Raw genomic sequence first — 24,747 nt, forward strand, 5'->3', positions numbered from 1 at the left:
AAATATTCAGAAGCACTAATATTTTAAGATCAGATCCAGATTGCTGTACCATGAGCTGATCTGTTCAGTGCTGTGACCCTGTGTTTACATGTGTCTGCCACAGTGAGTCTCAACTGATCTCATTTTATCATCTTTCATTTCCCATCAACTTTAATTTATTACACATTCTTACACAATTAAAACCAAGCAAATGAGCTCTCCTAAGACTAAAGTCTAAAAAAATTTGATTATGCACCTTTTCATCCCTGCATTAAGTCCATAACAGTAACAATTCAACTGTTTGCACACAAGCAAAGGCCCTATTTTTTTTTAAATTACAGATGAGAATAAACTTATTTGGTTTAATTAAATGTCAGTTTTGATATACCATTCGTCCTTGTACGATTTAGATGGCACTCTTACTTTGCAGGATAGCCATAGCACCTGAGTAAAATAAAATGAATGATAGTAGCCAGCAGAAGAAGAAATGCACTTCACATTTTTTTATCACACACCCTAGCCTAGTGTCCCTTCCACAGACAACAGGGAAAAAACAGTGCACATAATTTCAAACCCCTTTAAATAGTCCTTAGCCCAGCGCACTAACCCCAACAAGTGAGTTCAGTTCATCTTCAGTTTAGGCTTCCCATAAATATTTACACTGTCAAAACCTATTTTGGCTAAAATTTTCTTAGGGGGTCAAATGAGTGGCCATTTTTGTAAAAAAAAAAAAAAAAAAAGTTATAAGAAATGCATAGAACTGTGTTGAAATAATGCTAATACATTTGTGCACAGACTACTGATATTATTTGACAGTGGAAGCTATATTTTCAGAAATATCAGATTTTGAATAGCACGTGTATGTGAAAATGTTTGCTGGTGGACGGACGTGACATTACCCATGATGATCTGGTCAGTACCAGTTCTTTATTAGTAATAAACTTATATACTTACTATTGCTAATTCTCCTCTTATTCATAAATGTTAGTATTGTGGATCTAAAACAATACCAGCTGACACAAAAACACAAAATGTGGCAGTGGACGGATGTGACATGGTTGTTACAGATCCCATCATACTGATGCTCGGCAGCCATGTCACCGTTTCCACAAATGATCCCTGTGCAAAAAAGTCCATATATGGACTTCCTATCAGTGCTCAATAGTAACTATACGGATATCTCTAACCATTTCCATATTATAAACCGGTTATAAACTGGTTACAATTTTCAACCATCAAAATATGGCTAATTATAAGTAAAGGCAAATTTTTAATGTTTTAGAACTTCATCAAAAATTCAAAATATCTTAAAACTGTGAACAGACTTTGTAGATATTGTGCCAAGGAAGCTACACATAAAATTAGAAATGAATCTGACCAGTAGTTTTGTCAGCCATGTCTGAAGAAATTGCTAACAAAGACAATGCTGGACAAAGCACCTTCAGAATAACTCATGGCTAAAAATCCAAATCCAACACCAGAAAACTATGTAACTTTACAACAAGCTCCACACTTAAAAACATCAGCTCACTAAATTCATCATGAATTGATCAAGCAGTAACATGTGGACACATTTCATGTTCAACAGTCTCTGTCATGTAAGCAGACTAACTTATATGCATGTATTATACATATTTGAGTAGGTATTTATAAACACTTTAACATTATGTATAACAAAACATGGGGAGATAAGATTTTTAGGTGAAAAATGTCAAATTACTAACACGTGGACTTGAAACGGACATCAATTTTTTAAGCTTTACGGAAACATTCAAAACATGCAGTTCTCAAAAACTGATATCAAGTAGAACAAAACCTTTTAGATATTATGTTCAATTATGCAGACAATAAATTCTGGTGTAAAATATTGAAAAGTCTCTGTTTTATTGACATGAGAATGTGGTAACACATGGACAGGTTGCCATAGTAACATGTGGATGACTCTTTACCATTGTATACATCACCCAAAATTTTTACTTATTTTTTAAAACAACAAACCAGATATAATCCTAATGCTTTAGTCAATGTATGTAATATGAACACAGTGTTATTTACAACTTATGATGGTCTGTACTGATAGAGGTAAATTTCAAATAAAGAGTCATTTCTCAGTAAAAGTTCACACAGATAGTCTTTTTAAATGTGACCAGTGTATGAATTCACAAAATTCATCATTCAGAATTTTAATTTCTCTAAGTAATAGACAGTCTTTGCATGTCTTTGTGTTCATTTAATGCAGCCTAGCAGCAGGTTTGGAACTTCTCCTGTTCTGTGTAAGTGGTATTATAAAAAGGATAACAGTGCCATAAAATAGAGATCTTTAGCTGAAAAATGAGCCCACTTGATAAATGATGTGTGCAAATGTACTTTTTCATGCTGATGTTCACTTTCAGTTGATCGGACCCTTATTGATATTCTCTCGTAGACACTGACTAGATATATGATGATATGAATAATGTTGTAAGTAAGAGCTCTGGAAGACCCACAGTGGATGCTTTATTAATATGTTAACCTTTACCTGGAATCATGACTCAGGGGTTAAAGGGTTAAAACCCATCCAGACTGAAATAAAAGGAAAAGCTTCTGTTCTGGATGTTGGATGCATCAGGGTTCCTGGACTGTGCATGTACATTTATGGTGTATTCAAAGTCCACGCATGTTAAAGGTTTTGAGGAGAAACTGCGAGTTTGAAGCGTTTCATCTTTGGGCTTTTTTCTTTATAGTTTACTCACAAACATGAGTCAATTAGTCCTCCAGTAAACATGAGGCTTCTTCTGTCACTGTCACCGCCGGAGTTTTATAGACAACTTAACACAACAGATGTGCACGACAACTGTGGGGCTGCAAAAGTGGAAACAGTCGGTTACATTAACCCCCCACCGGGTGTTTGTTGTGTGATGTTGGCTACACTTAGAAGTGCTGATCTGCATGGTTTTTTTCCATGAAATAAATCTGTCCATCCACCACGTCTTCAATGTCTTCAACACCTCTGACGCCAAAGAACAACCATTTCCGCGTGTTCTGATTCTCCTCCATGTTGGACGTCCTGAAACACCTCACCACAGAGACCTCCCGCAGGCCTGCTAACCACATGACCCACCTTCACTGACTCCTCTGGATGTGGAGGAGCAGCAGTTCTGGATGCCGACCACCTCACCCTGTCTTTAAGGGAGAGCTCAGACAGCCGAGGAAGAAACCCAGTAACACCGCTTGTATCTGCAATGTGGGGTTGACATTATCGCCTCGCAACAACAAGATCAGTTGGTAGGGGTGGGAGTTGAAAACCGGTTCTTGTCAAGAACCGTTCCCAGTAGCTGAAGCAGGCTGCAGCAGGTAGACCTAACACTCCTTTAACTCCACCTTTAGAACCCTTTAGGAGGTTTGTTGGAATTGAATGCAAAATGTTAGAACACTGAGCAAAAATATAAACTCTTGAAGAACTCTTGTTCTTAATACTGAACAAACTATAAGTCAAACTATGAATTATGAAAGAGCTGCAGCATCTGAAACTGACCACAATGAACATTTGAAAGGTAAACAGTACCACAGTGCTTCAGTTTCAGCTTCACAGTGTGTCATGTCTTTTATGGATTGTGATTGTCTCTCAACTCACCATATATTTTTTATTAGTAAGGTTTTGGGTTGTTTTTTTTTTTGTTTGTTTTTTTTTAATCAATCAGTCAAAATTTCAGGTGACCCTATTTGAATTCCACAATGAAAACAATGTAAAAGACATAAATAACAATTTGACAATAATGCAACAACTTTACAAAAGTGATGTGTAATGTGTAGCAACATGGAAATAAGACTTAAGAGACAAAAAAGTTGTAAAAAAAAAAAAAAAAAAAAAAAGTAACAAAATGCTAATTATTTTAAAGTTATAATGGCAAAAAATATGTAAAAGGTATAGCAACATACAAAAGACATAATGATCAGTAACATTTATCTAATCCTGAATCATCTCTGAATCCTCAGATGCTGATTTTAACATTAAACCAACATCATTCCCCGTACTTTAACATTAAACAAACATGACAGCGGCTGACAGCGTTACCTGAACTCCTCCTGCTGTTGGATGAGTCTGAAGGAGCAGGATTGTCATTATGTGTAATTAACATGTCAGCAATTACTGTAAGATGAATGCTTGTACTGGTCGGGTGATTAATGGAGCACTGACGTGACTTCACATAAATCCACAGTCAGACTGGCCTGAGGGCACAACAGACAGGCTGAGAGTTGATGAAAGCTGTGGCTCGGCTAATGAGAGGTTTTTTTTCTCTGTTTAGTGAAAGTCAGGCATCATATTTGCACTGGGAACACAACTCATTAAGAGACTAAACTAGTGCACTACCTCCAGCCTTAAGGAGACTCATAGTACCATCACCCTGCAGCTGAAATGTTTTCTTGTTTGATTTAAGTCTGTTGTATATTTGAGATGGTTTTATATACTCATAGGAGAGGGGTTTTTAGACACTTTGATTTTATAGAATCAGAATAATTTATTAATCCCAGGGTGAAATTATTGTGTGTTACAGCTGCTCTATTAACCCTTTCATGCATTGTGGTCACTACTACTGTTGCATATTTATGGGTTTTGTTGTTTTAGTTCCATATCAGCCAACACAGTGGACACTTATGCATCATCTCATACACTGCAGTTCATACCATTACTGTAACTTTGCTGTTCTAGATAAACCTGATCTGCACTAACATGTTTAAGTGTAAATCAATTGTTAATTGTTTTTTTTTTTTTTTTTTTTTGCATATTATCTCCATGAAGTGAGTAATAACTAACATTAGAATAGCCTATGTCAAAAAGGTGAGAAAACATCAGATTAGCAGCATTAATAATGTTTTTATTTCATTGTTTTCATATCACTTTCTGAAGTTGGGATTTAAACACGTTTCTTTACTTCAAAAATGTAATGCATGGACAATTTTGTAGCTCAATTAAAAAAAAAAAAAAAAACTCGATTGCATTGATTTTTTCATGCCCAAGGAGGAATAAAAACACTCCAGAAAAATTTTTTGACTAAGGTTCTCATAATTCATGCATGAAAGGGTTAATGTATAATAAAAAAGTAGCTGGAAAGAAATTATCAATACAATAAGAAGATAGATGGATGGATGGATGGATGGATGGATGGATAGATAGATAGATAGATAGATAGATAGATAGATAGATAGATAGATAGATAGATAGATAGATAGATAGATAGATAGATAGATAGATAGATAGATAGATAGATAGATAGATAGATAGATAGATAGATACATACATACATACATACATACATACATACATACATACATACATACATACATACCTGAGTATTTATTTGTCTGTCCCATGTAACTCTAAAGAAGAACTTACACAGATATAATAGAAAATAAAAGATACACATTAAACCTATTTATAGAAGTGGCAGTGCCTAATGGAACAAAACACCAGCAGATATGACAATAGTGCACTGTGTGTAATAAAGTCCAGAAGAAGAAAAAGAAGAAGAGTTATTTTGCATTAGAGGATGTTTTTCATCAGTGGCAGGAATGGGAGTCCAGAACAGAGAATCTCTTATCATAATGAATTATATAAATGGCCTAATTTCTCTTCATTTAGAAACAAGCTCATAATATTCACCACTTCGACAGCATGTGAACATATATCCCGAGGCTTGTCATTGACCAACCTCCATTATTACGTTCATTTAAAAGTGCAGCATTTAGTGTCTATGGGCGTGGCCAAGTAAGTAATGGAGTGTGAAAGCACTGTACAGCAATACCAATCATTCCATATCTGTTTTTCAAAATTAATTTAGTAGCAACCATAATAGCTCAAATTGTAAGTCTAAGCAAGTACCTTTACATGCCATTAAGGAATAATAACCAAATATTTAACTAGACAAGCCCTCGGAGAGCGCCGACCTCCACGGCAGAACAATGGCTTTCCCGTTCATCTATGAGAAGTTTTGTTGTGTGTATATCTTTATGCTTTGCCAAATTAAAAGCACTTATTGTACTGGTTTATTATATTGAGCTAACTACCTGCCTATCTATAATTCACACATTAATGGATTTGATTCAATAATTATACAAAGCAATTTATATTGCAAAAGATTTTTATTTAATCAACGTGGAATTGATTACAATGAACTGATGACATTAAGTCTAATAACACTGGTCAACAACAAATTTATTGTTTAAGTTTTTTGAGCCGATTTAGGATAATGTTGGTGTGCTGAATCCAAAAATCACATTAATTTGCTCAATCAGGTCAACTTTCTGAACTATGCTACATATTGGCTTTTTAACATTTTTGCTTACATTTATGGGCATTTTCACATCATATGATACAAAATTCTTTCATATTTCTTGCAATAAACGAGTTCTGAAGATTTTACTTTTGCCAATTTATGATTAATGTTTTTTTTAATATTACAGGTGAATGAAATGGCTTCGACTAGAAGATCTTCCAAAAATAAGCCTGACGTATTCTGCTACATCTGCGGTGAATACACCATTGTACCTAACAGAAATCAAGTGATCAAATGATTTTTTTTCTCTTAAAACCTATTTTGGGTGAGAACTATATTAAAAAATCAACTGATAAAGTCACAAAAATGTAATCAATTTTGTGAGAAGATCAAATTTTTCAAAATCAAATTAGCAAAAAAAACCTGACCTGATTGAGAAAAACAGATGTCATTTTTTGATTTAGCGGTGCAAAATGGTCCTAATTCAGTTGAAAAAACCTAGACAACTTGCAAAAAACATTTTTTTGTAACCCAGTGTAATTATGCAAAGCAATTGACATTGCAACAAATTTTATGTTAAATTACCTTCGCATTTAGTGTGTTGTACTTAAAATAGCAATTCCATTCAAATCAAGCATTTAAGTTTAATACACTCAAGTTTTCATTACTGATTACTCACATTTTTTAAGGCAGCCGGTTTCCTCAAATTTTTTAAGTAAACTCAACTTATCTGGTCTTACAGTGTAGAAGGGGGCAGGAAATATAAGATTTTCTGTGTATATGTTTGTTCACCTGGTGATTATTGAATGTCTGCTGATCAAATGCACAACCATGAATGACATAAATGAAATGAAATGAAATATTTTACTCTCTGCTGTATTTTTTTTAGTATCTGTGTGAGGTGCAGCGGTCATTGGTCCAGTATTTACTCCAGCATACAATAGCCTGCAGAATGTGTTAATTTGATAATGGACATTTACATCCTTTATATTTCAACCTTAAACCCAAATTGCAGCTCTAACAACAGTCTGTTTTACACGTTACCCAGAGTGCTTTGCTTTCCAACCACCATAACCACTTTAAGCAGCCTGATTTTCCACAATCTTTCCAACTGCTCAGATCCATCACGCAGCCAACATTTTTAAAAGTGTTTTCAAAGACGTCATCTGCTGCCGATTTCCTCAGAAACTTTTTACAGCTCACTTTGACAAAGGCTGCTCATTAAAATCATAGACGTGGTGTCAGTGTGTGTGTGGGCCACATGTCTTCAAACAGCCTCCACTCTGCTTTGACACTCTTTTATCCTCTGTTTACATGTGTCACATGGATTTACAGGCACCGAGGAGCATGTGATGGTTACAAAGATCAAACCACGTCTCCTCTTTGACTTTACTTTATAAAACAGCTGTTGGCAAATTAGTAAATTAGGCTCTTAGTGAGTGGAAGAGACTTCATGGGAAAGAACATCACAGATCAGGTCTGACGACGCTTATTTGGGGATAAAAAGATATGATTTACAAGGTTTATCAAGATACACATAATATATGCTTTGGTAAAGACAGAACCTGAAGACTATCATTTAACAAAATATGCTCTTAAAAATTAATAACACGTTGTATAATAGGAGTACCCCCAGGGGAAGGTCTATGTAAAAAGGATGTCAAATTGATGCAAATTCTTTTATTAGTGGTAAGAAAATTGATAACCAAGTGGTGGCTCAAAGTCCAACCCCCTACACTTGAGCAATGACAAGAGGGTTTGAAAAATATGTATCTAATGGAGAAAATGACAGCTCAACGTCACATTTGATCAGCTTAGCAATATTTAGGCCCCGGTAATCAACCATTAGGGTTGGACAAAATAATATTTTATGTTTGTGAATAATTGTTAGGCTGGTGTATTGAACTGTAGTTCTCACTGTCTATTTTTTATTTATTTGTTTTTTCTGGGGGTGGGGTGTAGATTGAAAATGAAGGATTTCCACTGATTTCTACTGTACTGGCTGCAGAGCTGCCATTTGTTCATATTACACCTGTGTTCTGATGTGTTCCAAAGATGTAAACTATGTTGCACATTTATTTAAATAAAATATGTTCCAAAAAAATAATAATAAGTAATAAAAAGGCGTAGGTACATACAGGTAGGACATTTTCTCAATTTGTCCTAGTCTGACTTTTGTGAGCAACATTATTCAATTACATATGTGTTTCGTGCTTTTGAGCTGTTGCTTTGCCAACAGAAAACATTTAAACATACAATAATAGTATTAAAATGGGCTTAAATATATTAAAAAAGCAAGAGTAGAACTGTGGTTCTAAACCTAAAAAGAAATGAAAGGGACAAAAAAAGTGTTGGTTTATGTCACAATTAACCCTTTAATGAAAAACCCTGAATAAAACAGACAGCTTTTTGAAATCTTGATATCAAAATTGTATATTTAAAAAAAAAAACCTATGGTGCCATGTGTTGTGTTTTTGGTTAGAATAACAACATAAACTGGTAAAAGGACCATTTTCATTATGTGTCAGGGTAAGAATAAAGTTCAATGATTGTCACTCAACAGTTGGATTCAGGTATAAATGTAAATGACACCTGCATTTATTTAGTTTAGTTTAGTTTAGTTTAGTTTAGTTTAGTTTAATTTAGTTTAGTTTAGTTTAGTTAAGTTTAGTTTAGAATACATTCAAACCTCTCACGTGGTTTCAAAAGCCAAGGAGAAAAGATGGGTCTTAAGAAGGGATTTAAAAACAGACAGAGAGGAGGTCTGTCTGATATGGAGAGGCAGATGGTTCCATAGTGTAGGAGCTGCTGCAGCAAAGGCACAGTCACCCCTGAACTTCTGCTTAGTTTTTGGTGCACCCAGGAGCAGTTGATCAGCTGAACTGAGAGAGCCGGGGGGGGGGGGGGGGGGGGGGTTATATAAGGCTGCAGCAGCTTGGTTTAAGTGTCTAAATAAACCCTGAATAAAACAGACAGCTTTTTGAAATCTTGGTATCAAAATTGAATATTAAAAAAAACTATGGCACCATGTGTCGTGTTTCTGGTTAGAACAACAACATAAACTGGTAAAAGGACCATTTTCATTATGTGTCAGGGTAAGAATAAAGTTCAATGATTGTCACTCTACAGTTGGATTCAGGTATGAATGTAAATGACACCTGCATTTAATTAGTTTAGTTTAGTTTAGTTAAGTTTAGTTTAGTTTGAATATGCAACAAAACAAAATAATCCTACTTAGTCCTTATAAATGAAACAGATTATAAGAAAACAAAACAGACAAAAACATACATATACATCAAAACAAAGTATGACTTCCTTTGCATATTCAAAAAGGAGTGGGAGGAAGTATAATTTATTTAATCCCACCCCTTCTCCACACAACAGTCTATCGTTTAGCTTCCTAAATGCCTTCCATTGGATATTTACTGCAGGGATTAATCTGTTTCAGCTCACGAAGAAATGAGAAGCTACTCAGTGCGTCAAGGAGTCAAGGAGTGGACTGTGTTTCAATGGAAAAAGGTCATGTGATCTGATGAGTCCAGATTGACACTATTCCAGAGCGATGGACACGTCAGGGTGAGAAGAGAGGTGGCTAAAGGGATTACCCATCATGCCTAGTGCCTACAGTACAATCCTATGGGGGCAGTGTTATGATCTGGGGTTGGTTCAGTTGGTCAGGTCTGGGTTCACCAACATTATGTGTCCATAAAACGAGGTCAGCTGAACCTGAAACTACAGAATGAGCAGGTTTAGACTGGGTTAGGGTTAGATTGGACATATTCAAGGATGACAACACCAGGATTCATCAGGATCCGGTTGTGAAAGAATGGTTCAGGAGCAGGAGATGCACATGGATTGGCCTCCACAGAGTCAAGCTCTGTCACAAAAATTAATGCAACTATGGACAGAAATAAATTGTGACATTTATTGTGATGTTGCATAAACACTTCATGGCATATGCATTCTGTGAGCAAATTCTAAAGAGGTTCATCAAAATGTGAATTTTTTTTTCCTCCAACAAATGTTTATCCAATCCAATCCAACTTTATTTGTAATGCACTTTAAAACAACCACAGTGGACCAAAGTGCTGTACAGAAAAATAAATAAAAACCAAAATAACAGAGTAAAATACAAGAATAGATTAAAAGACACAGAACAACTGTAAAAATAAAATACAAAAATTTAAAAATAAAAACATAAAAATGCAGAAGAACAGATAAAACCTAAATAAAAGACTAAAATACAAGAATAGATTAAAAGATAAAAAGCTGTACAATTAAAAACAACAAATAAGAACAATAAACCAATACCAAATAAACCAACTGAATAAAATTAATACATTCAAACCTCTCGCGTGGTTTCAAAAGCCAAGGAGAAAAGATAGGTTTTAAGAAGGGATTTAAAAACAGACAGAGAGGAGGTCTGTCTGATATGGAGAGGCAGATGGTTCCATAATTTAGGGATGAGTTTTTCAATCTTGGGGTTGGGATCACACATGGGGTTGCCAGGAATTCAAATGGGGTCACCTGAAATTTCAAGTAATTGATAAAAAATTTAGAAAAACTTACCAATAAAAAATATATGGTGAGTTGACAGAGACAATCCCAATCCATAAAAGACATGACGAACTGTGAAGCTGAAACTGAAGCACTGTGGTACTGTTTATCTTTGGTCAGTTTCAGATGCTGCAGCTCTTACATAATTCATAGTTTGAGTTCTTGTTTGTTCAGTATTAATTGTCAGCCTTGTAAATCCAAGCTGGACTGACTGTACATATCCTGACCAAGAAAAATAAAATTCTCACTTTGTGCAGTAATCTATACCTGGCTTTTCTGCCTCTGTCCATAATAAAATACATTATATAGACTAAATGCAATGTAAAATTAACATTTATTTGAAACATAGTATAGCAAACGATTACATGATCAAAAACAAATTAATTTTAGCAAAAAAAATTCTCCGTTCTGGGGTCGCCAGAAATTTGTGATGTTAAAATGGGGTCATGAGCCAAAAAAGGTTGGAAACCACTGGTTTAGGAGCTGCTGCAGCAAAGGCACAGCCACCCCTGAACTTCTGCTTAGTTTTTGGTGCACCCAGGAGCAGTTGATCAGCTGACCTGAGAGAGTGGGGGGGGGTGTATGAGGCTGCAGCAGTTTGGTTTAAGTGTCTAAATATGTACCCTGGTAAACAGGTGCAGTAGGTGTAGGTCTAAGCCCGAGTTACAAGCTATTACACTGTCAAAAATACTAAGTCATCCCATTTTTTCTGACAAAGTGATTTCAATAAAGTGGGTTTTTATAGATTGTTTCAGAGATAAGACAGAATTTAAAGCCACGGTCTCCTCAGGCAGGTTGAGAACCCTGTCATTAGAAAGTTGTCTCCTTTTCAAGACTATAACATTAGTGTCTTATCAAGTCACGTTATCAGCTTTGGTAACACTATAACAGAGCACAGTGTTGATGTTGAACTGTTAAAGCGATTTGGCCGGATTGTGTTGCAAGTCTGTCGCCAGCAGGTCGATAATCCTCTGAATCTCTGCTGTAGGAAAATGAAGGTATAAATCATAGTCGTCATAAATATCTAAGGGGTGTAATCTATCATGAATAACGTGTTTCCGATACAAAAATTTGCACCTCATTCTCCGAGTTTTCCCACCTTTCAAGTAAGAGTTGGATGGAAGGTTAAAGTTGTAACTCATATATTGGCGGTGTTTCACCCTTGTTACAACCCTTGGGGCTGCTTCCAATATTAGTCACATTCATACAGGTAAGTACAAGAAAATGTGTTTTTTAAGCTTTTCAAGTTCTAAAAATATTACACAACAATATTATTTTCTACTTTCTTTAAGCTATTTTTAAGTTACATCTGGCCTAATTATTGATATAAAACTAATTCTTAAACATTTTAATCCTTTAAATGCCAGATTTTGTCCTGATGCCTCCATTTTTAGATTAAAAAAATTCAATATACTGCATGAAAAGATTTGTTTGTGTTGAACTATTACAGACTGAGATATGCCAATGACTAGCAACAACACAGATTTTTATGCATTATTTATTTATTTATTTATTTATTTTTTGCAGTGTCAAATACTCACACTCCATTAACTCTTTGAAGCCTGACATGTCATCGCTGACACACCCTGTGCATATGCAGTTTGGATGTGCTGTAACTCTTTCACTGTGCAATTAGAACAATTCCAATGGTTTCTGAAACCTGAAACATTGCCCTTTGACGTTTTATTGGGTCATTATGGTAGTTCCACTCACGCCTGTACTAGAAGCTGGAGAAGAAGCTGTTTAATCAGTATTATAACATGCAGTAAAATGTAAATGACAGCTAGATTTTGAAAGATCTGGAAAAAAAAAAGTGCTCTGGAAAAAAGGGCAAATGGATTCACTCACAGTATGTTTTCTAACCTTTTAGTTAGTCAAAATAAGAAAAAAAGTCCAGGCGGACCATTTTAATCTGAGGGTTTAAAGCAGTGTTTTTCAACCTTGGGGTCGGGACCCCACATGGGGTCACCTGGAATTCAAATGGGGTCACCTGAAATTTCTAGTAATTGATAAAAAATTTAGAAAAACTTACTAATAAAAAATATTTGGTGAGTTGACAGACAATCCCAATCCATAAAAGACATGACGAACTGCGAAAGCTGAAACTGAAGCACTGTGGTACTGTTTATCTGTCAAATGTTCATTGTGGTCAGTTTCAGATGCTGCAGCTCTTTCATAATTCATAGTTTGAGTTCTTGTTTGTTCAGTATTAATTATCAGTCTTGTAAATACAAGCTGGACTGACTGTACATATCTTGACCAAGGAAAACCAAATTCTCACTTTGTGCAGTAATCTACACCTGGCTTTTCTGCCTCTGTCTATAATAATATACATTATATAGACTAAATGTTGTCTAAAATTAACGTTTATTTGCAGCATAGTATAGCAAACTATTACATGATCAAAAAACAAATGAATTTGAGCAAAAAAAATGTCTCCGTTCTGGGGTCACCAGAAGTTTGTGATGTTAAAATGGGGTCACGAGCCAAAAAAGGTTGGGAACCACTGGATTAGAGGATTAAGTGTTGTTCATTTACACATTGATTTGGATGGGATTCAATGGCACATTTTTTGTAAATGAGTGTAACTTTTGCTTGTACACAGTGTATCTTAGACTGTAGGACTTAAGCTAGAAAAAACAAGAGAAATGAAAATACACATTCTTGCCAAAATCCATGTCATATGCATGAACAAGGCCAAAATTATCAAAAAATGAAGAATGGAACACAAGCAAAATATGCAAAACAGTCCCTGAGGCTTAAAAGTTACATTCACACTAGCTCATTTGTGAGTGTGCACACAGCTAGATATTAACATCAAATTATGTGTTTCAAAGCACTGTACATAAACAACAACAAATATGAACAATATTAAGGTCATCAATGTAAATTTAAAAAAATGCATCAAACAAATAGCTTTTTTCAGAATTTGTAGAAAAGCATCACTGATATTAAATGTCTTTTTTTTTTTTATAGTGTTAGGTGTTGGGTATGTGTTTTTTTCTGCAGCATTGTGTTCTGATCAACAGGACAAGGCTCTGGGTTTTGTTTTTATGTAGTTCTGCTTTCGGCCACAGGGGGTCAGGACTGGCTGCTGTATGGAATGTGACATCCAGCTGCCGTTTACTAAAAAAAAAAAAAAAAAAAAAAAAAAACACCCAACAGTCTACATTTACTACTGTAGGAGCTGTTATATGGTATTTATGAGAATTATGAGGAAAAGGAGAGATTCTTGTCGCAGAGAGTAGCTGTACTGTGCACATTTTTCCTGCTGTTTCTGTGTAATAAACTGATTTATTTCATAAAATGAATTAAAGAAAACAAAACTGAATTGAAAAATGTGCATGATAATGTTATATGAGATGTATGCCTCCTACTCCTCTAGCTACTAAAATGATGGCATGTCTCATTTATCATCTTTTAGCAAAAAAAAAAAAAAAAAAAAAAAAGATATAAATGCAACAGGCAAAATAATGCATATCCTGTTTTTTAGGCCTATTTAGTAACCCTTATGTAAGATAAGGATGGACTGTTATTTTTCCTTTCTCTAAATGCCACTCAAATGCAGCATAAAAATCACAGTTGGGGGATGAAAAAGCCTTTAATTCAGTCAATATCCCAGGTTTTTTTTTTTTTTTTTTTTGGTGAAATGAACTGCACACAGAGGCCCATGGTTCTACTTCTGTCTCATATTATTGGACCTGACACATGCGCATATTTCAATATTTTAATTTCCCGTTAATAAAAGGCTTCTCCTTGTTTCCATATATCACCACGATTTCTATCTGCGGCCTGACTTTAAATGCACCGCGAACAAAAGCGCAGACAGCTGATGAATACCGCTCTTTATTGCGCCTCACGCAGCTGATGTGCGGCCTGCTGCTGGGGAGAAATGATCAATATCCGACGCTTTATTGGAAGCTGCCGGATATCGTCTGCATTTCATCCTTGCCCGTTTAAAAAATAATGTGATTTCATTCTGTGATTAGTATAGTCTGCCAGTGTGCGCCATTAAAGCGGCTCTACATTGTGCGCAGTCCACGTGCACTGACTGGAAGAAAACATGTTTGCACAGATTTAATCATGTTGGCTCATATTGAAAATTCTTTTTTTTTTTTTTTTTTTTTTTTTTTTTTTTTTAGCTTTAGATAATATCACTAACATTCAAAGGCGGAACAATTCAGGGGGAAGAGTGAATAAAACCAAAAGAAAATAATTTCATTTGATAATAGGCAGATGGACTTTATTTCACTGACATAAAAAATAAATAAATAAATCAAAACTGTAAATGAATTTGTATTGAGGTGGACAGAAATTTTTTTTTTTTTAAATAATAAAATAAAGAATTAATGTTCGTGTCTCTGAAATACCTTGAATTCATGACTTGAATGTGAAGTGTGGAAGATTTAGGAGGTTCTAATTGTAGAATGTTTTCATGGATCACCTGAGAATAAGAACTGCTTGTGTTATACAATGAGTTGTATACTATGTGTGTGTGTGTGTGTGTGTGTGTGTCACCTCCATGTTTCCCCAGCAACCCATATCTTCTCCTTTATTTGGATTTTATATATCTTTCTGAAGACTCTTCATTTCTTTTTATTGATATGTAGTTTACATATGAACATGGAACACACAGTGATTTTGACCGTCTGCATTTAACCCATCATTAGAACGTGCAGGAACACACACACTGCAGACTAGGAGCAGCGGGCTTAACAATGCATCCAGTCTGAAGGTTTATCACCATCAACTCTGTCTGCATTAGTATCCCCTGAATTAAAATCCCACAACTGATGATAAAAATATATGTAATTTTCCACAGTTACATAACTGCTCAAAGACAAATCTGTGGTCTAAGATGACAATAAGCTCTTATTGACCACTTGTTGTATGTATTATTTTTGTTCCCTTAACTTGTATTATCATTTGACTGATTCATGAGCTCTGTCAAAGTGCGTATATTTTGTCGGATATTTAGTTTTTATTGATTATAAGGGTCTGTCATATTGTTTTAGTGTAAAACTCTAACCAGAAACAAGGTCTGCAAATGAACTAGTGCGGCTACAAATCCTGTCTACACTGCATCAGTTGCATACTTTTATATGCATGTATGTATGCATTACGTATGCTGCATGTAAGTAAAAGTAGAAAAGCACTTGGAGAGCGCAGACCTCCGCCAAGGCAATCAGGCTCACCCCCCGTCACCACCAAAATTTAATCATTTGTTCCTTGTGCCAGTATCAACATTTCCTGAAAATTTCATCCAAATCCGTCCATAATTTTTTGAGCTATCTTGCTGAAAGACAAACAAACACACAAACCCAGATGAAAACATAACCTCCACCGTAATGAATAACACAGGACATGCCTTTTTGCAGCCACCATAGGTGATAGAGGGGTTTTCAGTTGGATGCAATCTGAAACTTCACCACTTGAGGTCACTATTTATCACACACTGAAACTTAAACCCTGTAAAGCCTGAACCATTAAATCACTGACAGAAAATCCCAGTTCTTGGAAACTGGAGCCTTTATTGGCCTTTCTAAACAACCCCCATTTTTTTTTTTTTCAAATGTCAATTTCCATGTATGAGTTTCAATTTTGTATCATATTTGATACATTAAGTCTCAATACTCAAATCTTATTATGTTTGAACAAACAAAAATATAATATAACACAAACATGTCTAACAAACTGTTAATTCCTTTTCAAAATTGGCAAAGTTCTGCCTCCTTCCTCATCAATTTATTCTTGTAGTGTCACTGGAAAGGCCTCTGGTGAAGGAATTCCTCACCCCTGATGGATTATCTGTGTATTGCATGTATCTAATTGTATACATTAGGTTTTTCAAGAAAAAAAAAATCACACTGATCATGTAGAGGGCTTCAAACTCATGTATCAAATATGACACGTTTGGCGTTACAGGGTTAATAATTACTATGGCTAAAAGAGTGTCTCATGCACACCTTGGTCAAACTAAATTTAACCCCAACTGTGCAGAAATTCACTTCTATTCTCACTTTTAAGGTATTTACATGCAATGCTTCACTGGAAAGTCTTCAACTGTAACTGTTAAAGGTACAGAAAATGGAAAAAAAACAACAACTTTGAAGCTCTCTTTTTTTCAGTCCAAATCAAAAGATGAAACAAATACAGATGACCTGATGTTATTTCCTGCTGATGCCAAAACGTGAAGCTACTGTCCCACACACAAAAAAGAAACGTCAGTGATTAGAGCTATCAGGCACACGTTTAACCCCATTCTCTCTGAAAACGCCTGTCATTAAAGAAAATATGCATCACAGGTAGGGAGTCTCCAGGGTAAGTATGGAAACATTTGGGCCTATTTATGACAGTGTATAAGTGCTCGTGAATGCAGGAAGTATGGAAACAAGACTGCCACAGTTTGATTTGGAAATAACATATTTATTATCTGATGTCATTTCTATTGTCCCGCAGTGATATAATGTCTTGAATGTGTTCATCTGTCATGGTGTTGTTTGGTAAATATTGATACGAATGATATTGATACATGTAATGTGCAATTACCTATATATTTCTTCCACTCCATACAGTCTCCATGCCGCCCTCTTGCCATCCCATGAGTATTTCTCTTGATCTGCACCTGGTCATGTGTTAGATAACTATGTTCAGACAGCAGGTCTTAATGCACAATTCAGATTTTTGGTTAAATCCGTTTTTTTTTTTTTGTGTGCTCGTTCATGTTACACATTAAATGCGACTTCTGTCAGTTTTGAGTATGAACTGAATGCGACCCTGAGGTGACCCACATGCACAAAAGAGGTCCTGATGTAATACCTGACACACAGGAATGCACTGTGTTTATGGACGTAAATATGTTTTTCTGGACACTTCTCCTCCTGGGACGCAGAGTTGTGACATTTGTCGCATTTCAATGACGTAAAGATCGGATAAATGCGATCTGGCCATTCAGACTGAAGTCGCATTGCCAAATACTGGATATGTACCACATATGAAAGTGGCCTGGGTTGGGGTTGAAAAAATTGTATTGTGCTGTTCAAAGTGTGGCTGTGGCTCAGTTGGTAGAGCGGGTCGTCCAATGACCAAAGGGTCGGCGGTTTGAATCCTGGCTCCGACTGTCCACATGTCGAAGTGTCCTTGGGCAAGACACTGAACCCTAAACTGCTCCCAGTAGGGCCAGGCAGCGCCTTGCATGGCAGCAGCCGCCCCCTGGTGTGTGTGTGTGTGTGTGTGTGTGTGTGTGTGTGTGTGTGTGTGTGTGTGTGTGTGTGTGTGTGTGTGTGTGTGTGTGTGTGTGTGTGTGTGTGTGTGAATGGGTGAATGTGAGGACTTGTAAAGTGCTCTGGGCACCATGAAGGTGTAGAAAATGCACTATATAAGTTCAGTTCCATTTACCAAAGTGTCTTTAACAGATCAGATACAGGTCACATTATATGAACACATTTGCCTGCAGTCTGAACGTAGCCTTAGACCATGCCTAAAAAGACCTCGACTCTAAAAACTATCATGCACAGCAGCTTTAATGGTTGAAACTGTACATACTGCACATTGTGGCCTCTGTTCGTACTTATCTAACCTTCTCTGGTCGTGGGGTGGGTTGAAACAAACACTATGTATGGAACATTAACTCATGTTTTATGATATATTATGCTATTTGTAGTAGACAAATGTGGGTTTGTATAAAGGACTGAAAGGCATCTCTTAATAAAATCTGTTAGATAAATGTGCTAAAGCAAAATGTGTTCCTATTGGGGCCTGTCTCAGGTTATGGGATATCTGTTATTCCTGTAGGTTAATATGTCCAGTTTTTCAGTTCTATTATTATCCACTTTGCTGTGTCTTATAGTGTGTAAATGTTGTCTCTTGCACAGTGAAGTAAACATAATATTATCAAAAAATATAGAAGAGTAGAGGAATGTAAAAAGGTCCATAAATAATGAGATACTGCTTTAATAGGTGTCTTTTATATTGTATGTTTGGTTAAATTTCTCAGGTCTGGGATGCTGGGAAAAGACAAGTTATTTTGTCCACTTTAAACAATCTACAACTGTTCTATCCAACATTTATGTAAAAATCAGTGTTTAACCCATAAAGACCCACATATCAACTTAAACCATCTCCTGATCTAAAATGTTTAATACCTGTTGATCCAATGATCCTATCAATACATGTAAATAATTCAGGTATAATACATTTTGTCATCTTTTGTCATCAGATATGATCCATTTGGATGATCAGAGGCTCTGTAACGACACTGCCAACACCGTCATCTTCTACAACACTGATTCAACAATAAAACCAATGCAGTTTGACTTGTTTTATGTTTAGTTAATGATATATTTCATTAAAAGTCACTTTTTCTTTAATTTTCTATGATTTGGTATAATAATCTTTGAATTTACTACGTGATTGTCTACATGATCAGCGAATTAAATATAGGAAAATTCCTGCTTACCTGTAAGAGGATGATATTATCCTCCTAAGACCCAGGAAATATCAGGAAACTACAAGTTTTTGTTTGTTTTTTATTAAATAAGTGCCTATATTGGAAACATCATGATGCAACAGTTTTTTTCAGATGCAGTTTTTAAAATTTTTAAGGAATGTCCTTTGTGGTGGACAGTTTTCTTTTCTTTTCTATTTTTTTTTTTTTTTTTTTTTTTTTTTGTATAAATTTGTGAAACTCTTGTCCACAAATGTGAACAGAAAACCCGTAGCTGGGTCTTAGGAGGTTATAAAAGGCTAAATGTCCCTGCTCTGTCAGTGTCACTCACACACTTATCAAGTCACCTACTGCACACTTGTTACTTTATCATTTTTATCGCTATTTCTTGTCATTTTTAATAACTTTAACAGTTTTTGTTTTGTTTTTTTTTTTCTATTGTATTTGATGCATATTGTCTTGTGCTGCTGTACATTTAAATTTCCCCCTTGGAGGATTAATAAAGTATATCTTATCTTATGTTGATAAATCACTGGGAAAGTCAAAAAAATAATAATTTGGAAGTTGTGACAAAAACACTTGTGGGCATTTAAGGGTTAATGTAGTATGAAGTTGCCCCATATTCTCTAAAATAATCCATAATGTGTTCTCCGTGACCTCTGAACCTCTGTGAATATTCCATTGGACCCTGGTGCTGGTGCTCACAGGAGGCGGACTCTCCGGATTCCGGGCACCAATTGCGGCTGCAGATCTGCGGATCCGCGGGGGGAGGATCCTGTTCCTCACTCCTCTGCTCAGAGAAAGAGAGAGAGACTCGGATCGGGATGGCACATGTAGTTGAGGACGGCCGGAGCCTCCTCAGTCCTCCTCACCTCTGGATTTACATCAGCCGCTGACCTCCTCCTCTTCATCCTCCTCCTCTTCATCCTCACTGCGGACTGGTGTAAAGTTTGCGGATTTCGCTTTGGGTGTTTTCTTTTTGTTTCCCCCTCTATGAGCTGCTCCTCTGGTTAACTCTCGGGAAGCGAAAGCGACCGAGATTTCACATTTTATGGAAATTGCAACAAGTGTGGAGTGTGAGGAAAGGCGCAGTCGCTCCGCTGCGTGTTTAAAGATGCTGAATGATATTAAAATAGAAGACTGTGTGCGGACTGATGCCAGCGCTCTGGATGCGATGATCGGTGAGCTGAAGGTGTTTTCATTTCTTTACAGCTTACACAACTGTGACCAGTCAACACTGACAAACGGACGGCTCTGCCTCAGTTTTTCTTCTCCTTGAATTTACATTTCTTAAAATATTTTTCTTTTTAATAATAATAAACAGTGGAGCAAATGGAAGCTTTTGAGGACGAGGCTATTATTATTATTATTATTATTATTATTATTATTATTATCATTATTATTATTATTATTATTATTATTAACTACATTTATCTACTATTGGGGACAAACTCACAATGTCATGTTTTGTGATTTACAATGAATTCATAAAAGCCTATATCTTATAAATAATTTAGGACACATCACAGCATACAGTTATTAGAGGTTAAAACGTGTAATTTTGTTTTATTGAATTACAGTTCTAAAAATGCTATTTCCACTGAAAGCATCCGGGCGTTGTTTTTTACAAAATAAAAAATTCATAAATTAATAAATTTAAAAAAAAAAAAAAAAAAAGAAAAAAAAAAAAGGCCTAATTATATTTAAAAAGGGTCTCGTTAGTCCTCGGGTTTTGTCTAGTAATTCTGAGGTCGGATGTAAACTATGGTACACACCACATCACGAGTTAAACCACGAGTGAAACAACCACAGTATGAGCATGTAAACCAACAATTAAATCCCTTTAAAGAAACTTTACAACACCAGAAATACGCAAGTTTTGTGCGTTTTTCATAGCTTATACTAAATGATACTCTAAACAAATATTACATTAGATATGCATTTTATAGTGTTTAATAGATGCTCAGTGTTTCTTATGAGTAGCTGAATTAACGCTTAGCTCATATTGTTTGTTGTTGCCATGGTGATTGTTTGCTCTATGATATTAAGCATCAGGGTGATGTTCGTCACCACATGTGTAAAGTACAGGACGTGTATTTGTACAGGATTGTATTTGCTTGGAATAGCAGCAAAAATCAGGAAATTAAAAAAAAAAAAAGAGAGAGAGAGAGAGAGAAAACTGTGACTCATAAAAATGTTTGGATACATGTTGTGTTCAGGGTCTAAATCCTATGAAAAATCTAAATTAAAGCATACAAACAATTCCTGTATTTCCAATAGTCTAGGTTTGTTTTTTTAACGATATGATTTCTACCTCTATATTAGCAAAGCTGAATTAAATTTTTTCAGCAAAAATCATGAAAAATAGTAATTTTTCATAAAAATAAAAATTCACTGTGGTTATTATTATTCTTAAAAGTATGTGTCTGACTCAAAATATACATCAGTCTAATTTAGTCTAAAATTTCTTTGGTTTATTTAGCCATTTATTTTGTAATTTGGGTAAATTCAACCTTTTCCTTATAAATAAAATAGATTATAACAGCATTTAACGAATGAATTATAATACATATTAAAACAACAACAGCAGGCTACACGTAAAAACACACATACGTAAATTCACAAAGCTCAATTAATACAGAATAAGCTACTTACAAAGATTTTACAAACAGACAGAAAATTGTATTTTTTTTTTTTTAATAAAAAAATGTAGCTTAAAATGCACATGTTCATTATTTAGAACACATCCATTTGTGCCCTTCCGTTAAACATTAAAGAATCAGTGCTCTTTTACTTTCCAAACCGCTAAAATGCTATTCATATAGAAGTACATCCGAGTAACTGGATTTTTTTTTTTTTTTTACATAAATAAATGTCTTTAAACTATAAACTAGTACCGGGAATGCGCGTGTTGGTGCGTAAAAATCACCAAAATGCAGGAAATTAACCATATAGTGCTTACATTTTCCTCCAAATCTCTATAATTTGTCCCCAAAATGAACACATAACCCACTACTTTTACTGAATAGGACCCACCGGCTGCAGGTTTTCACGGTTTTCCCGCTCCTTCCACGCAGACGCCGACTCCTCTCCACAGGCCGTGTGCGAGGGCTGCGCGCGGATCATCTCGGACCGCTTCCTGATGCGGGTCAACGACGCGTCCTGGCACGAGGGCTGCCTGCAGTGCGCCGCGTGCCAGCAGCCTCTCACCGCCACCTGCTACTTCCGGGACAAAAAAGTCTACTGCAAGGCGGACTACCAACAGTAAGTACACCACTGAGCTGTGTTTATTCCCACTGTGTCCGTGGACGTTCCTGTGGAGGCTGCATTTAAGAACATTTACCCCCCCAAAAAACCGAACATTTTCTCAGTTTAACGGTCATATACGGACTTTAAAGGCCGTTTAAAAACAAGAAACTGTCCCGGTTTGTTGTATTTTACTTTAGGAAAAACCTGGCATCGATTCTGGGCCAAAATTTGACCTGTGAAAAAAATAAAAACACTAATTTCTGCTTTTTTTTTTTTTTTTTTTTTTTTTTTTTTTTTTTACAGTAATTGTCAGAAATGTTAATGACTCCAGGAAAGATGGTCAGTTGTAATGGATTAATTATGTTTGTTTGCAATTTACATTTATAATTGATATTAAAACAGAACTTGGTATGAATAGGATACGTGCATATTTTGACAGCAGGCTGTTTTCTTTTTTTTCTCTCTCTCTCTCTCTCTCTTTTTTCTCCAAACATTTTTATTTCTAATTTTTAACCTCCTATTTTCTAACTCTAATTTTTAATGTTTGTTTGTTTGTTTGTTTGTTTTATTTAGGCCCATAGCCAAGTTGCTTAATTGCCACATTCAATACATAATGAAATTACTGCAAGTAAAAATATACTTTACACGGAAAAATACCGTGGTTCATGCCATAGATTGGTGTAAATTGCCACCCCACGACTGGAAAGCACTACTTTAAATGAGACATTTTTGAGTTAATAGAAAACAGTGAGCCCTGCCAATGTAAATGCCTCCATTACATTTGTTTTTCATTGTGGTAATGCAGTTTTACATATATAAAATTAGGCTTGACTAATAGTATGGCACATCGTCCTCAACATCTACTGCCATGCTTTGATAGAACTGATTTTAAAGTTGTTTTGTATTGAAAGAGGGTTTATTTATTTAACTGTAAAATGCTGCTGAGTGTTGACTGGCATGGCTGTGGATTTATAATCAGATGAATAACAGTTTACCTCTGTTTATTGGTTTATGCATAGATGAAGTGGAGGCTGTGAAAGTCTTTTTTAGATACACTGATATAAAAATATGTATGTTATTTAGCAGATGCATCGATCTAAATGGGGTTCTGTATTATAGAAATAAGATAATTGTTAACAAATTTTACAGTGTGACTAAATATATTCAGAATATATAACAGGAAATATTTTAAGTACTGGAATAATCATGAAAAATGCTCATTCTAACACAAACCATTCTGTGGCAATGACACTGTAGCAGAAGGTGAATCGAAACAGTGTAAGAGAGACTTAAAGCAAGACCGGTTTGGGGCCTGTAGGTGGGTCGCAGGAGATTTTATTCAGGTCACCACATATATTTTCTTTAACACTTTCATACTATGTCATTTGCAGCTCTGGTTAAGGCAGTACAACTTGCTTAAAAATTATTTTTGTGGTTATTGTGGACAATTTGAGTGTGTTTAGTTGGTTTTCTAAAAAAAAAAATAAAAAATGCACAGACCGATTAAGTGTTTTTCCCAGTGTGAATGTACAAACTTAAAATACATTATAAATATATCAGTGTTAGTAAATGTTTCTTGATTCACACAGTTTCTTTCTATGTCCTTAAATCCAAGCTATCACCACACACACATTGAACTTTTACTATGAAACCTCTTATGATTATAAATGGCACAGACATTGTAATTCATTGTTCTGATAGTTGACCTTTAACATTGAATCTAGTAATGAAAGGGCATTCTGTTTGTTTTACTGATGAGAGGGAAAACACAGGTAGAGCTGGGATTTATTGATCCCATATTGATTGGAAATGGTTGGTGCTGATGCAGAAATAGCAGTAAAAATGACTTTGTTTGCATAAATCCTCCTCCTGATTCATAGATAAGTTCTGTTGCAAAGTGGGTCACAGTGGTTTGTCATTTTTACAAAGTGAGTCCTCACAACTATACAAAGATAAAATACACACTGTGTTAAAGCCCACATTTACAGTGGTCAGAGATGACGAGTCAACCAAGACTTTTATTTTTTATGAATTTTAGCAGATCCAGATATTTGGATATTTGACTTTAACCATGAAGCAGGTTTGGAAAAAAATATGTCCTCATATCTAGACAGTGGATTTATTGGACTGTATAACTCCAATGTGATATTAATGCTTTGACATTGTTCTGCAGATGTACAACTTCAAATAGGGAAACAAAGCTAAAAGTATTGATCTGTTCAGCATTTTGTAACACATTTCTTGTTGCACACTCCAAACTGG

General features: G+C 35.4%; 1 protein-coding gene across 1 annotated transcript in view; it reads left to right on the forward strand.

Annotated features, from left to right (window-relative positions):
• The first annotated feature begins 20,287 nt into the window (after positions 1-20,287).
• The window catches only part of LOC115429217 (LIM homeobox transcription factor 1-beta.1-like), an 81,464-nt gene continuing 77,004 nt past the window's right edge, over positions 20,288-24,747 (forward strand). The window contains exons 1-2 of the mRNA XM_030148493.1: positions 20,288-20,417; positions 22,314-22,500. Coding sequence (XP_030004353.1) covers positions 20,288-20,417; positions 22,314-22,500 — 317 coding nt within the window. The remainder of the gene's footprint in view (positions 20,418-22,313; positions 22,501-24,747) is intronic.

This window comes from Sphaeramia orbicularis, chromosome 12 (genome assembly GCF_902148855.1).
Source record: "Sphaeramia orbicularis chromosome 12, fSphaOr1.1, whole genome shotgun sequence".
NCBI classification, from domain to species: domain Eukaryota; kingdom Metazoa; phylum Chordata; class Actinopteri; order Kurtiformes; family Apogonidae; genus Sphaeramia; species Sphaeramia orbicularis.